Genomic DNA, 16,232 nt, shown 5'->3' with positions numbered 1-16,232 from the left:
GGGTATTTCTTAACTGTTATTTTCTGTACAAGGTTCAAACAGGAGTGACTGCCTGGTTTTGCTTTGTTTTTACGTTCGTAGGAAGAAAAAAAAAGGAGCAGCTGTTCTCATTCCACTTCGGGTCTAATCCTCCTGCATCTTCAGGATGATTACTGTTGCTCCTGATATTTAATTAGCAGCTTTATAAAAAGGAAAATGAATTCATGAACCAAAGCAGCTGTTCAGATTTGAACCTATAGAAGCCTGTACAGACTTGTTATCATGATGTTTGGACCAGCGTGCCAGGCAGCAGGATGGGCATTTTCCACTCGCTCGCTGTGTTGGCACAGGCTGTTCCACATTGGCATTGGAGCGAGATGCATCCTGGGGTGGGGTTCCATGTAGAAGAAACGTATTTCCTGCATGCAGATCTGTTCTGATTGATGAGTGCTGTGAGGTCTGCGGTCTGTCTAGCGGATTGGGTGTACATCTTTGATGTTAAGAGGTCAGAGTGAGACTTGGTGCAAGCAGTCAGGATGTATAATTATACATTTCAAGAGTGAGGGAGGAACAGTGCAAACTATACGGTAGTGTGATACCTGAAGTAAAAAAAGCTATTTATTAGTATCCTGAAGCTGGGCGAACGACCTGTCTATTCAAAATGAGAATGATCAAGTTTGCTTTAATTGGGCTTCTGAGATTCTTACTAAATATGTCTGTGGTAAGAACAGTGCCTTCTCTTCTCATCAGCTCTGTGTGCTTCTACACAGACAGCCCCTAACACTACTAATTAGAAAGCACAGCCATTCTCTTTTTTTCCTCCTTAACAAAATTCTGTGATAAATGAAAAGATGGTCAAATTTGTGGGGAAACACAGTTACAAGAAACATATTTATTCATTTATTTGAAACACTTATACGCCACTCCATTCGCAAGAGCCTTGGGCTTTTGACACTGCTATCTTGTTCCCTTGTAAAATATCACCACCTTGCCCCAGGACTACCTCATCCAGAAGCACCCTTGGCTGCTAAGAGGAGGGTAAGGATTGGTGTAGTAGCTGCCGGTATCACAAAGACACTCATGCTCCCCTAAACCAACAGAGGTCTGTGGTACATTCCTTGCACGGCTCCTAGGAGTAGCTTTGCCTTCTGCACTTTCTCCATTTCCTGATCATCTGTCTTTTGCCTGCTCTGGCAGTGTGGCTTCCAAGAAAGCAAACATGAGAAGTCCCACTTGGCGTTCATACAGATAATATGGAAAAAGACATAGCTCAGTGGCCCAGTCCCTACCATCCCAAGTTAAGGTTTTGAACAGAAGCGCTGGAAAAACTGTTTTGATCCTGTCCGTTGCTGCTCGGTCTGACGTTGGCTACTGGACAACTGCTGCTACCCTGATGTTTCATGTGAGGCTTTGAAGGATGTTTGGTTTTCTGCTTTTAAAACAACTTTTTGTATACCACTTTTAGGTAATGGAGTAGTTATACACTTACCAGGCTTATTTGAAGAAGCTGAAAAAAATGAGAAAAAAGGTTTGTATGCAATATTTGGATGTGGGGTTTTCTTTATAAAGAGAGGGGTTTCAGCCTAATGGCAGTTTACACTTCAGTTGGTCTGTAGAACAGAAAATTGGTGCATCAGGAAAGCCGGAAGAAGAGACTAACCGCATTCTCTATAAATGGCCTTTAAGAGAGCATTGCTCCTCTCTGGCTCTGACAGACACAGGGCAGTGATGTAGTTGCTTCTTGGAACAGGCAGCCAGAGCATTCATTTGGATTTCTGGATTGGATTGAAGACTACAAAACTCTGCCCTTTCCTGTGCATGTGGGTCCATAATGTTGCCTTGCACAAGCCTTTTTCTGCTGTTCTATAGGTACGCAGAACTAGAAATATGAAATTAAGCAGTGGTTTGTCATTGAAATTCAATGGCATATCAGTTCAGCAGCTTCTAAGGCCTGCTTCTGAAGAAAAGATAGCTCTTTCATGAGCTGCACTGCCAAATTTTGGTGGAATTTGGTGGTGGGCAGCATTGGCAGTGCCACCCCCAGTGGGTCTGATGTGGTAGAAGAAACTGGTTTCGAGGTCTTTAGGAGACTGTCCATCCCTGTACTGGATGTATTAAAATACAGAGTGCTAAATGTATCTCTGTATTACATGAGGGATCTGAGTCAGGCAGAATGCAGTGAAGACTACACGAAAAGTTACTACACTGCTCTGTGCTGGTTTAGGCCAACAACCTTTTCTGAGATTTCTAAACTGTGTAGGTTTTGTCAAAATTTCACACTGTAAAGAGCCCCTGAATCTTTGTGCCACGCGTCTCCTTCTGCAGCTATATTCAGAAATGGTTCCTATTAATGTTGCATGAAGTCAACTGCTAATTATGGTTGTGTAGAAATGCCGCCACAAACTGACTGAATGCTGCATATAATAATTGCTTCAAAGAAATGCAGTGCAGTACTTCTTGCATCTGGGTTTTACAGCACTATTATGAAAGGAAGAGAAATGGGAGCCAGTGTTTCCACAATTTTGTCAGTTGGACACATGCTGCCCATGTGTAATGCAGTTACCAGAATCCTTGGTAATCCTTGTGTAACAAACCTTGGATGTGCCTTCCTGTATGAACTTTGCCTTCTTGACTAAGCCCACTGGGTCTGCCGTGTATTTTGCTCTGCTCGTGACTCAGGGCCAATATGTCAAGTGAGCAGAAACATTTCACATGTGTGCATTTTTTTCTTGATCACTTTAAAATGGCAAGGCTGAATAATCCTTCAGTCTATTGATGGGAGAAACCTCCTAACTGACACTGCATTTCTTCTGACAGGTTTAAGAGATTGGGAGAAAAGACTTATTATATCAGACAGAGCGCACATTGGTAAGTGGCATCAGACAAATTCTATAGACTCTTTTCACCTTCTAGAAACCTGGTTGACCCAGTCAAACTCATTTGCCGTGAGCCGGGTCTTTGCTTTAGTAGCAAGGAAGGTGAATAAATCTTATTTCGGTACACTGAATGCAATAAAGAAGAGTCTAAAACAACCAATTAAATCCACACTGATTTAGTCATGCTTTTGCCCCATTGGATTGGATCCAGACAGAGTGGACCCATTGGAATTCATGGGATTTGATTCACTGGTTCTATTCTTTCTTTATCACTGTCTGGATCCAAGCCACTGAAATCAATAGGACTTGGTGTAATCATTGCTGTGCTCATGCACTGATTTTAATGGAACCGAAGCATGAATAAAATAATCTGGCTCCAATTTTTTTTTTTACTTACATGCTTAACCTGTAGCTGATAGACCGTCTCTGGCCAGCCATAGGAAAAGGCAGATTCCTCTACCGCAATCTTGGAAAACCCTTCCAAAGTTGCAGTGGGAACTCCATCTCCAGGGGACCACCCTCTGTCTTACCTGGTGTGGTTCTTATTTTGTGTCATCTGAGAGCCAGGTTGGTATAGTGGTTAAGAGCATGGAACTGGGACTCAGGAGATCTGGGTTTTAGTCCCCACTCAGCCCTGGGTGACTTTGGGCCAGTCACAGACACAGGTATGCCATTGTGAGGGTAAGATAGAGACGAGGAGGAAGAGAATGATGTAAGATGCCTTGAGTTCCTTGAAAGGAAAAAGGGTGGGATGTAGCTATAATAAACAAATACATAAACTGGGGCTTCAAAGATAGAAGACCAACTTCGGGGGAGGTGTTGTGGGGAGGTCACATTCCAAGGGGAGGGAAAATGCCCTGCCATCATATGTAGAATCCAGGTGCCTCAGCCTTTCTTTGGAGGAAGGGAAAATATTTAGGCAGCTAAACTCAGCATTCTCAATGTTTTTGAAAGCAAGGCCTTGCCTCTATGCTTCTCCCGCTCTCAATTGGATGCCTCTAACCTCCTGAGTTTAGAAGGTTACAGGAAGAGACGTAAGGAAAGTGTCTTTAGGTCCTTTGATACTAGCATCATAAGTGTGTGTAATACCTGGGAACCAACCATTTTTGTCCTTTGATTCTTCTTCTTCCTCTGCTATGCAGTGTTTGATTTTCACCAGGCAGTTGACGGACTTCAAGAAGTGCAGCGGCAAGCACAAGAGGGGAAAAAGTAATTATTTATCTTGGTATACTTGAATTCTGCTACTAGATGTGGCACAGGGCCATAAATGGATATACCAACCATAACAGTGTGCATTTGGAAATGACTCTGGCTGCCCAAACGGCTTTTGTTCAAAATAGCAGGCTCTGCTTTGTATGGAAGAGTTCTAGACCTTGCCTGGTCCTCAGTGCGACATTCTTAGATCTTGGCAGGAATGCGTAGAAGACGTGTAGAACTCCTGCTTGGAGAACTGCAGTGGGGCAACTTCTCAATTTCTAATTGCAGTCATCTGCTGCCATTCTCACAAGGAGCTTGGGGCCCTTGGGGGGATGGGGTGCGTGCAATTTTTATTTCAATAAATCCCCTAGCTGTTTTCTTTAGTACTACCTAGTTCATTCACAATTGTTTGTTCAAAATTTTCCATGTGACACTTAATACAAAGCCTGTCCCCACAAGCAAAGTCATATATTCATTTAATTGGATGCAAGTCCTGCTTGGCAATGATCCCAGTTCTTCTAGCTACCTATCTGTATTTGTTTGCTTCCACGTCTGCCACAGTTTTCTTTGGCAGAAGAAAACGGTCCTTAATCGGTCCTGTTGGGCTCCTCATTATGATTTTCAGAGCCTCCGAGAATTCTTGTCAGCCTCAGTGCAGACCCTTTAATTCAGGCATGGAAAACATGAACAGCCTCCCACTGGTCTGTTACTATAATTCTGGTAGGAAGTCCAAATATAAAAAGAAAAACTGGTTGTTTTGCCACTGAAACTTGGTGGCGAAGGGGGCCTGCCTTAAAGCAAAATAGCCACTTCCCTCCACCACTGCACTGCTGAGTTCTGACAGGAGACTGCTGATTTTTCCTTTTAAAACAGGGCTTCTTGCCCTTGCTGCTGCCCCAGTGCTGCATGTGAAGCCTGGGGGAATTGTCTGCAATTAGGAAAGTAGATCAAAAGCTCCCACAAAACTCATTATGCTTGTGCAGGCACTCAGCTGATATTGCTGGACCGGAAGGAGTGACCTGGCAGAGGGAGAAGCTGGCGCTCTTCCACAGAAATATTGTACACCCAGTTTAATACTTGGGAAGAAAGGCAGTAGAAGAGCTTCCTTTCCATGTTCTTTAGCTGTCAGCAGGATGGTCTTAATCTCATCCCTCCCAGGAAAGAGGAGATGGATCAAAACCATCAGTGGAAAAGGATGGCTACGCTCACGCACAGTTCCTTGCATCTCTTCTTCCCCACTGCAAAGGAGGTTGCTAGGCACACCTCCTGCATGAAGTTTTGCTAGGAGTGTCTGCAGTTAGGCGCCTCTGCATGTGTTAGATAGTCTGCAAGGTAGTCCAGTGCCGGAGGAAGGCAGGTCTGCAGAAAAGTGGCTTCCCCCTGTGCCTGTTCCTGCTGATGGCTGGCAAAATTTTCCAGTGTCTCAGGAGAGCAATGTACATTTGCTTGTCATGCCTCTCTTTCCCCCAGTCCTCCCCTGCCATGTCTGTGTACTGGATGTTATATTAGATAGGTCAGTGAGCTGCAAATTGATACTCAGATGACCAATTTAGAGCAGCCCTGAAAGATCTGGCAGCGAGGTAATGAAAGCAACCAAATCCACAGCAGCCTCGGACGTTGGCACACAGTGTCTGGAATGAAACATGGACTTTATGTGCACCGGCTTTTGGCCCTGTGCACTGCCTGTAGTGTGGCGGTGGAAAGAAAGAACAAAATTGTATTATGTAACTGAAAAACAGTGCCGTCAAGGATGCCTGAGGCCAGGGGACTTGCTTATATCTTTCTTTGTAATGTTTATGATTTATTCCTATGCTGCCTTGGCCAAAAAGGCCTCTGGAGAGAGAAGGCCCTGTAAGACAGGATGTCCAAGGAAATAAAAAGGACATTTAGGTAATTCAGAATGGAATAATTACACCTGTCATTCCTGCTATCGGTGTTCTGTGCACATGATCATGCTTGTCAGAGGTGGGCGTGGTGGAGCACCTGTCAAGGGCCCACACTGCAGCAGGTGCCCAGTGACACCCCTCCTCCCCAGTTGTCCCCCTGCTTTACCACTGCAGCCTGCTTGTTCACCTGCCTCTCACTCTGGTCCAGACTTGGTGATGGTGAGCAGGTGGAGCAGCTGATGCCATGGCCTGCTTGCTCACTGGCTTTCCACCTGCCGTTAAGCAAGAGGGAGCAACAGTGAGGAGAAAGATGTGGAGCCGTAGCCACTGGGGACAATGCTACTGGGTGGGGGCCCATTGAAAGTATCACAACCGTCACAACGGAGCTAGCTCTGTTCAGGAGCCCTTGTTCGTTGGTCTTCAGCTGGTGAGTTGGGCCCTGACCTAAGATGGGGCTCCTGCAGTTTTCCTTGTCTAGACTTAAATTTCTTAAAAAGAGGGTAATAGAAGAAACATCATAGTAGAACAGATCAGATGTGAAGGATGGAGTTCTTTCATCTTGACCTTCCTTCTTTTATCCTGGTCCGGGTCAGTTTTCCACGCTTCTGTGATAAGCCTTGCCTGACAAATTTCCCTCTTGCATAACAATTAAAAATACAGGAGCTCTGCTATCCATTGAATCTGGTGACTGAAAAGAAACTAGGGAAATGGGCAAATAAAGCGGGGAGGGGGGAGGGACATGGGTTGCAAGGTGGGTTATGCATCAGAAAAGGTTTGTACCAGCTATGTGAATACTCACCTATGGACAGTCCTCTGAGGTTAGGCTAAAACCCTGATCTAAGGAGCAATCTTTTGCATATTTAGACAGAAAAATTGTACGACTCCTAGCATTCTTCAAGAAACATGACTTTTTCTGCTTAGGGTTTTAGTTGCCAAGTGAAAAGTTTACTTTCAAACAGTTCCTATTATGAAATATTTTAAAATATCTGTCACCATAAGGTTTGCTAGCCCAATAATCGCATTCACTCTTTTTATCTTCTTCTTTCACTAGCATTGGCACAACCAAGAAAGGAATTGGACCAACCTATTCTTCCAAAGCTGCACGGACGGGACTTAGGATCTGTGATCTTCTTTCAGATTTTGATGAATTTTCTGCAAGGTATATTGCTGAAAATAAGAATGCATGCATGTAAATTTCTGCTTTACATGGGAATTTATACTCTTGTATACCCTTTAAACACAGTTGGGGAAATGGGGACTTTGAAAGCTTGTTGGAACTATGACTTCAAACAAAAGTTGCTTTGGGAAATGGATATCTAGGTCCTTGCTGGCTTTAGTGAGTTACAGCTCAGACCATCTTCCACAGTTCCAGTCAGCTGATTTTATGAACCCAGGTGTACTTCACATACTTCTGTTTAGAGAATAACCTCTCTTGTAGCATGGCCTGTAGCCACAAAGAAGTTCAACAGGAAAAATGTCATTAAAAATTCTGCATTTTTGTTGCTAACTACATTGTTGACATTTTACAGATTTAAGAATCTGGCTCACCAGTACAAATCAATGTTTCCTTCTTTAGAAGTGGACATAGATGGGCAACTGAAAAAACTAAAGGTAAACCTCATAAAATTTTTGTGTTAAGACTTTGAATTGGGATAAGGCAGAATTACATTTTGTGTGTTGGGGTGAGGAATAAAGTAAAATGATCTAATAAATTATTAGGATTTTACTTTTCTAGAAATAACAAAGAATATGAACTTGAAATTGAATTGATAAGGATGCAAAAGTTCATTTGGTAGAATAACAATATATTGTTTTACATTTATGTAGCAGCATTCCTGAAAGTAATGAGAAGCTGCTATTAGGACAGAATATAGAAGGGCAGAATAGAGAGACACAAAATGGTTTCCTATAGGCAAAGGCATTTTATATTTTTTATCTCTTTACCTGTCTAGCCTGTATGTAGAAAATATAAGAAAAGGTTGGTGAGGATCAGAGGAAGGATGAAAACTGGTGAATGATAAATCAATAATTTAAGTTATGATACTATGTTACTGGCAGAAAGCAGCAATGAATTGAAACAACTGCTGATCGAAGCAAAAGAATATAGTGCAAAGGCAGGACTACAGCTGAATATTAAGAAAACAAAAATCATGACTATAGAATTCCATAGCTTTACTGTTAATAGTGAAAAAATTGAAATTGTGAAAGATTTAGCATACCTTGACTAGCCATCAGTTCAGACACACAGCAGCCAAGAAATTTGAAGAAGATTGAGACTTGGAAGGGCAGCCATGAAGGAACTAGGAAAGTTCATCCAGTGCAAGGACATTTCACTGGAGACCAAGGCCAAGATCATTTTATTTCGATGTATATCTTGCCTTTTTCCAACAAAGGGCTCAAGGCAGCTTACATCATTCTCCTCCTCCCTCTTGTCCCCACAACAACAACCCTGTGAGGTAGGCTGGGCTGTGACTGGCCCAGAGTCACCCAGTTGGCTCCATGGCCGAGCGCGGACTCGAACCCAGATCGCCCGAGTCCCAGTCCCAGCTCTTAACCACTACACCACCCTGGCTCTCATCCACACTATTGTACTCCCAATCTCTGTGTATGGGTGTGAAGGCTGGACAAGTGAAGAAAGCTGCCAGAAAGAAAATGGATGCATTCAAAACACGGTGCTGGAAGAGTGCTTTGCAGGTACCCTAGACTGACAGGTGAACCCGTGGGTCCTAAATCAAACAAAACTGGAATTTGCCCTGGAAGCTAAAGTGAGAAAATTGAAGCTGTTATACTTTGGGTGCATCACAGTCACACTAAGGAAGGATGAAGACAGAAGAAAAGGAAGACCAAATGTGAGACGGATGGGCTCCTTAATGGAAGTCACAGCCTTGAGTTTCCAAGAACTGAGCAGGGCTGTGAAGGTTCTTGATTTTGATTAATTCATAGGGTCACAATAAGTAACAATAGCATAGCAACAGTGACAAAGGGGCATTGTAATCTTAATGGAAAAGTTACTATCCTGCAGAGTTATAAGCACCTAATGTTTCTCTCATCCTTTTTTCCCTTTTTTGAGGGGAAGGGAGGCGCTGCCCAGTGGCTGCTACCTCTTGGGAGAGGGTAATAAAAGGGATAAACTTAATGTTGGAAAGCTCTTCCATATTTAGTGGCATTCATATATTCAGTTACAGTAACAAACATTTTCTGCACCTCTTTGACTGCTAAAAGACTGATTTTACAATATTTGAATGGCGGATAGCAGATAATGCAACTGAGAATTTAATGAAGCTGTCAACTTTTAAATGGGTGATCTTTGGGTGTAACTCACAAATGAATAAATACATGGATTTTTGGACTGTCTCTATAAGACTACTTATGGGTGGTAGTATATTTTGCTTTAGATGAAATATATGGGTACAGATTTTAGATGTATCACTTGTAAGTAATCACATTTTATGTAAGAAAACTAATATGTTTGTATGTATGTATTATTATTATTACATTACATTTCTGTAGCCGAAGCTCTCTGGGCAGTTCACAACGTTTAAGTCACCCATCCAGATTTCAACCAGCCCCAACACTGCTTAGCTTCCAAGATTAGGCAGGATCAAGCATTTCAGGCTATATGGAAGGTATATTAGTTACTTGTTATAATTACTTTGTTTTTTATTTTTATTTAATAAAAATAACAATAATGAAAAAGAGACTGTACTTCAATATGTTGACCGAAATGCTTAACTGTCAAAATGTTCAGGACTATTTGTCCATCATTTAATATTGGTACTTAGGGTCACGAGCCACAAGGAGCATCTCTTCAGAGAGACTGCATGAGTTCACATTTCCATGTCTGGAACCTGATGGCAGTAAACACTGATGGCTTGCAGTTGTGATGCAGATCAAAACCCTGTGAAGGATTTTCTTCAGCTATGAGCCACCATATAAGATGGCAAGGGCAGTGGCTGCATATGTAAATTAGTCCTTGCCCAGGAGTTGTTCAGAGTGGATTGGCAAGAAGGGGCCAAGCTTGGAACCATGAAAGGGCTCACTAATTCTCTTGTTTGGGTGTCCTCAACGCCCGAGATTAAGGCTTGGGTGAGTTTGGTTTTGTACTGTTGGCCTCTGTATCAAAGTAGTACAGACCTTAATAGCCCCACCTTGGTTTAGGTCCACAGAACAATACTGAATGGATTCAGGGAGTTCATGAGTCTGAGTGGGGAGGTGGTTGTGAGAGTGGTGCTTTTGTGAGGTTTCAAGAAGCTTTCTGCTGCACCTTCACAGATCTTATGCAGCAAGAATGATGCATCTATTTCAGTTTTATCCAACACAGTCAATGGCTATGGTGGATGAGGATGCTAGGAGCTGTAGTCCAACATACATTTTCTATTTGACAAGCTATTGTGAACTGTGCAGAGAGTTCTGGTTATTGGGCGATACAGTAAATAAATAAATATCTGGTGAGTACCAGGATTGGGGAGGTTGATCTGTCTGATGTGAAGCTGGTATTGTGGCAGGGGTCTTTCTCATGCTAACCTTTTAAAAAGCAGTGACCCGTATAAAATTGAAACTGCACGATACATGAATTCAGTAGACCATTTTGGAGTCTTCCTGTAATTGGGTTTTTACTGCAAGAGAGAAACATATAACAATTCTCTCACTGCATCAAAACAGCTCAGCTATCCCAAGGTGGTATTTACCATAAACTGTCTTGCTTGCAATGTGGATTGTGCATGTGTTCAGAACCCCAGTGGTTCAGAAATGTGTTACTTGCTGGTTTGACTTCTAGCACAATCAAGTATAAACCTTTGCTCAGGCTTGCAAATGTATTTAACCTTGTAGGGGTATGCTGAAAAAATAAGACCAATGGTCCGAGATGGTGTGTATTTCATGTATGAAGCACTGCATGGCCCTCCGAAGAAAATTCTTGTGGAAGGGGCCAATGCGGCACTACTTGACATCGACTTTGGTAGGTCATCCCATAGAAGCTTGTCTGTCTGCCATTTGCATCTTAAACTCTTCCGATTGCAGATTTTGGAAGAGTTACACATTTGTTTCACAGGGAAGGTGTAGGCAAGGCCCTGGCAAGGAGCAGTTCTGCAAGATGATGGGGAGAGTGCATGTCCACACTGAAATCTGGCTGCCCACCGTAGGCTTGCTAAACGAGATAGGCCTTGGGCTTGATTTAGCAGGGGGTTTTGTATGTCTGTATGAAGGCGTATTTGTGACACCTGTGTGAATCCTACGGGGTCCAGACATAGTCATGCTTGGGACAGAACACTTAAAAAATATAACTTCCCCATAACTAACTACCCCCATTAGCTAACTCAAAGCATAGCTTAAGTCTCAATCCTTCCCAAGGTCAAGACACAGTCTGAAATGTTTGTGAAATGTAACAACCATTGAAATGTTGTTCAAACTGGAAATGATTAGGATTTGGAGGAAGGAAGACGGCTTGCAGCTCCAGAGGCACTGCTGTTCCATAAAGTGCCATTTGCTACAAGGTTGTGTGTGTGTAGAATTTTGCTTACACATAATCTTCTTGCAACCTGGCAATATGTACTTCAAAAATTCCACGCCAGCATACTTCCTTGCTTGTATTTCCAGTATGATCAGGGATCCATTACCCTCAACTCCTAAAGTTCCTTAAAACATGTGAGGGACCTTTTTGAAATAAAATAAGGAAAGGTTTTTTTAATGCAAATTTTGTCTACCTTTTTGTTCCTTTGTCTTTTTTGTAGGCACATATCCTTTTGTGACATCGTCAAATTGCACCGTGGGAGGTGTGTGCACTGGGCTTGGCATTCCCCCTCAGTATATTGGAGAAGTCTATGGTGTGGTGAAGGCCTACACAACACGAGTGGGAATTGGAGCCTTTCCTACTGAACAGATAAATGTAAGTTTCGTGTTACCAAAGTCAAAGCAACAAGGTAAATTGAATAAAATGTTGTCAGCCTCCTGCTACCACATGTGCAAATATGCCAAGAGATGGTATTTTTATCTTGGAGCCAGCAATAGGCCAAATGCAAATCTCGAGGCCAATGCAAATTCCCTACTTCATTCTAAAGTAGGAAATGCACCCATGTGATGACCCATTCTTTTGATTGCTTTTAATATTCTTGCCTTACATGACTTACGTATGATGCTCACAGTTAGGCTCTGTAATGTACTCCAAGCGTGCCTGTGTTGCCAGAGGCATAACTGGTTTGAACCTGAATTTAAGATTACCTGTTGGTAGTGCTTACAAAATTCCTTACTATCTTGAATTGGAGTTCGTGTTCTGTAGAAATTATCCATATGTAGGCTAATGGCTAGCAGTAGGCAAACAGAACCATATGTTTTTCACAATAAGCACTCTCGAGAATATCCAAGACCTATAATTAACTTGGAAATTGATTATTCAAACCTGGTTTGCACATATCCCCTAATCTATGTGTTGTTGAATTTTAGGTTGTGATGCACAAAGCCAATTGTACTAACAAACCACAAGCAAACGAGAAAGAAAACCCATGAGTTGTTGATGGGTTGTGAACTCTGGGTTGTTTAATGGGTTGTTTCAGGGTGAGAACAGGGGGAAAAATTAAAAAACAACAGTTGCTCTACCTGCCAGTACTGCAACACCACAGAGTCATTTAGGATACAAGAGGGGAAAGAGGGAAACAAACAACCCAGAATTAGGAAAACAAACCTTGGTTTGTCTAATAGTCTGCTAGACCAAGACCTGGTTTGCATGTCATGAGAACCCCCTATGGATTAATTAACACTCAGGGTTATGGCAGTGTGTGCAGGTCCATTTTAAATATGCACGCCACTGCTTCTGGATGGAGTTTGCATATCCAAAATGGCAGCTGGCATGCACTGCAGCATGTCAAGCATTAATAAAACCATGGTGGTATGTCATGACTTGTGAACAGCCCAAGCCTTAGGTGGGAGAACAAACTATGGCTGACCATGAGTTAAATAAACAGTGGGTTAATGTTATGTGTGGACCAGATTATAGGCTCAGTTCAGACAATCCTCTGAATTTTGGAAGACTGAATGAAGATGGGATTCTTGCACTCTCCCACACAGCTTGCCTCTTTGTTTCCTGTACAGCACAGTCTTACTGTGATGTGAAAACTGGTGTTCTGTGTCTAGCACTTACGTTAGTCAGAAAGTGCTTTGAAATAAGTTTTTGTCTCTGGGATTTAGAGGAGCATCAGCCATGGCTTGCCATATTAGATGCTTGGCAAACTCTGCCTAAATCAAAATAAGAAATGGAGAGGCAAGTGCTTGCAGGGGAGGGGAGGCTTTGTATAGCTCTTTCCCCACCCCATGCCATGGTTGGAGGATCATAAAAATCCACTTGACAAGTTGAGCATCTTTTATTTTCTAAACCAGGTTATGCAATTTGTGACCCATCAAGTTTTTTGGTCTATGGTGGTGATTATAGCATTAGCACCAGTCAATGACCTGGAAGAGGGGGTGACCAGTCTGTTGATCAAATTTGCAGATGATACTAAAATGGGGGCAGTGGCCACAACGGAGGAGCAGGTACTCCGGATCCAGAAGGATCTGGACAGTCTATGGAAGTGGACCGGGGACAACAGGATGGTATTCAACATGGAAAAGTCCAAGGTCTTGCACCTGGGGCATAGAAATGGGTGTCATAACTACAGGTTAGGGGACAGGTGGCTGGTGAGCAGCACTTGTGAAAGGGATCTCGGGGTACTGGTTGACTGTAGGCTAAACATGAGTCAGCAGTGTGACACGGCAGTCAAGAGAGTGAACACCACCCCTTGGTTGCATAGGTAGAAATGTGGCTTCTAGATCAAGAGAGGTATTACTACCACTCTATATGACTCTGGTGCATCCACAACTGGAGCATTGTGTTCAGTTCTGGGCTCTACATTACAGGAAGGATACAGCCAAGTTGGAATCGGTACAGCGTAGGGCCACAAGAATGGTGGCCGGATTGCAGGGAAAGCTGTGTGAGGTGAGACTGAGAGAGCTGGGTCTTTTCAGCCTAAGGAGGAGAGCTGGGAGGAGACTCTGAGGGGATCTCTTGGCAACATATAGGTACATGATGGGGTGCCACACGGAGGTTGGTAGAGACCTGTTTTCCCCTGCAGAGGAGGGCAGGATGCATTCCATGGGAGCAAAGCTCAGGGAACCAAGGTTCTCTTTGGATGCCAGGAAGTACTTCTGACAGTTAGGACCTCCAGGGTATGGAATGGGCTTCCACGGGAGGTCGTTGACGCCCCATCAGTGAGGGTGTTCAAGGATAGGCTGGACATGCACATTTTAGGCATGTCATGAGTGGAGCCGGCTCGAGCCGGGGGTCATACTAGATGGCCCGGGAGGCCCCTTCTGACTCACTCTGTTTTTATGTTTCTGTTTTCTATGTTACAGAGCCAGTATGTTACAGAGCCAGTGATGAGACTTGTGGCCCTTCAGATGTTTTGGCCTGCAAGTAATCAGCCCGTGTTCTCAAAAAAATGTTTAAAGATCACGGGGCATCTCACAAATACAGTGGATCAGTTACTTGCAGGCATTTGGCATTCTGACAACCAATCTTTGCAGATTGGTTCCTAGTGGTGACTCCTCTTTTCTTTAAGGGGCTTTCTTACCTGTTCCACTCATTTGTGAAAGCCTTGATGGGTGAACACGCACATATGCTAATCAGATTTCTCTTTTGTGGTCCATCTGTCAGACGCCCCAGATAATCTTATGTTCTTGAAGTTGTGGCCATATATTCTTGAAGAGCCCACATTAATCAGAAGCACATTTTCTGAACTAACCTTACAATGGCACAATTTCAGATCAAAAATGTTATATTATTATAGAAATAAGAATGCCGTCTATTACAAACTTCTAGATCTGCCTGCTCGCTAGTACATTGCATGCTTGTTGACATCTTAAAATCTTTTTCGAAATGAAATAAATTGAAACCCTACAGTCCCTCAGTTGGCCTCTGAGCTGTAGGATGCAGCAGAATTGCAGCTTCATTGGGGGAGGGGGGGCTTCCAGGAACTGTCAGTTCCCACACAGAAAGCTCTTCCAGCATTGACGTTCTGCTAGCAGTGCAGGATCAGGCCAAGGGTGTTCTGGGGTGGGTTGCAGCAGGCCTAGGAAGCACAGTCTTCCCATTTGCCCAGTTTGCCCTCAACAGAAGAAGCAAAACTGAAGCTGGCGTGGTGCCCCCCCCCCCATTGTTGCCAGAGAGTGGAAAAAGGACCCCATCCAGTATTTCACACTGGCCAACATGAGCTGGCAGCAGTTAGGAAATGGTGGTTCCTTTAACCCGGGTTCAAAGAATTGCTTTGCAAGTTGTTTCGGCCAGCTGATGGAACAGAAGCTTCACAGGCAACTTTGTCCCTGGCAGGAAATTGGAAACCTCTTACAGTCCCGAGGCCATGAGTGGGGAGTAACCACAGGCAGAAAAAGACGCTGTGGCTGGCTAGACCTGGTCATTTTGCGATATGCTCATATGATCAACGGATTCACTGCGTAAGCATCAAAGGTTTTGAGCTACCATTGGGACTCGTAACATTTTATCCTGTGAAGTCCAAATATGTAGGTAACATTAACTAGTCTAGCAAAGTATTCTATTTTGTATATTGATAAGAGACTCTTGTCCTTGATGTCATAAGGGGAATGCTGTTTGCCTGTGATGGGGCTTATGTTTTTCCATGCAGGTAGGGCAGGCATATAGAAAGCGATTTTCGGAGGGAGGCGTGAAGCAGTATAGGATCTAGTCTCTGCATCAAGCTCTGGTTGGGTTAGACGGATGATTAGCATTAGCATTCATGGTGTAACAGCGTAATTTTTAACCCTGTTGAATGGCTGTGAGAACACACGGCTGAAGAAGGGCTGAGGAAGAGCACGTGGCTGCATGACTTGTCCCCAACCCCTTAACCAAAGTTAAGGGACAAGTAAAAATCTGCACTGCTCCAGTGAGGATGCTTGGAAGGAGATTCCACATCAAAAGAACTAGGAAACCTGTTGCTTTAAAAAGTTTTAAATCAGTTCAATGCAATGCCATCTTATATGCATACACTAAGAGTGTATATGAAATCCTGTCTACATTTGGGCATGTTTTCTATCTAATCCTACATAGGATTATGCCTTTAAGACCTATCTATTGATCAATTTGATTCAGAACTGCATCTTTAAAGGGGTTTCTGAACAGTGTGTACAATGAGTGATTACTTGAATTCATTTATTCCTTCTGTTATAATAATCTACAAGTAAGAAAACATAGAAACAGGTGAAGGGGATTAAAGAGGCTGTTGAGTGAAGATCTCTTTTAAACGTAATTTGATCT

At 43.1% G+C, this 16,232-nt stretch overlaps 1 protein-coding gene across 2 annotated transcripts in view; it reads left to right on the top strand.

Moving 5' to 3' along the window:
* Positions 1 to 16,232, top strand: part of ADSS1 (adenylosuccinate synthase 1) — a 30,949-nt gene that overhangs the window by 9,210 nt on the left and 5,507 nt on the right. For both annotated transcript variants that reach the window (XM_044436000.1, XM_044436003.1), the window contains exons 3-10: positions 1,445 to 1,507; positions 2,797 to 2,847; positions 3,998 to 4,064; positions 6,990 to 7,097; positions 7,468 to 7,549; positions 10,769 to 10,895; positions 11,668 to 11,822; positions 15,291 to 15,415. In XM_044436000.1, coding sequence (XP_044291935.1) covers positions 1,445 to 1,507; positions 2,797 to 2,847; positions 3,998 to 4,064; positions 6,990 to 7,097; positions 7,468 to 7,549; positions 10,769 to 10,895; positions 11,668 to 11,822; positions 15,291 to 15,415 — 778 coding nt within the window. The remainder of the gene's footprint in view (positions 1 to 1,444; positions 1,508 to 2,796; positions 2,848 to 3,997; positions 4,065 to 6,989; positions 7,098 to 7,467; positions 7,550 to 10,768; positions 10,896 to 11,667; positions 11,823 to 15,290; positions 15,416 to 16,232) is intronic.

The sequence above is a fragment of the Varanus komodoensis genome, unplaced genomic scaffold (assembly GCF_004798865.1).
Source record: "Varanus komodoensis strain SLA01 unplaced genomic scaffold, ASM479886v1 scaffold3, whole genome shotgun sequence".
Taxonomy (NCBI): domain Eukaryota; kingdom Metazoa; phylum Chordata; class Lepidosauria; order Squamata; family Varanidae; genus Varanus; species Varanus komodoensis.
The sequence above is the reverse complement of the archived record's forward strand: the minus strand, read 5'-3'. Positions and strand labels throughout refer to the sequence as shown.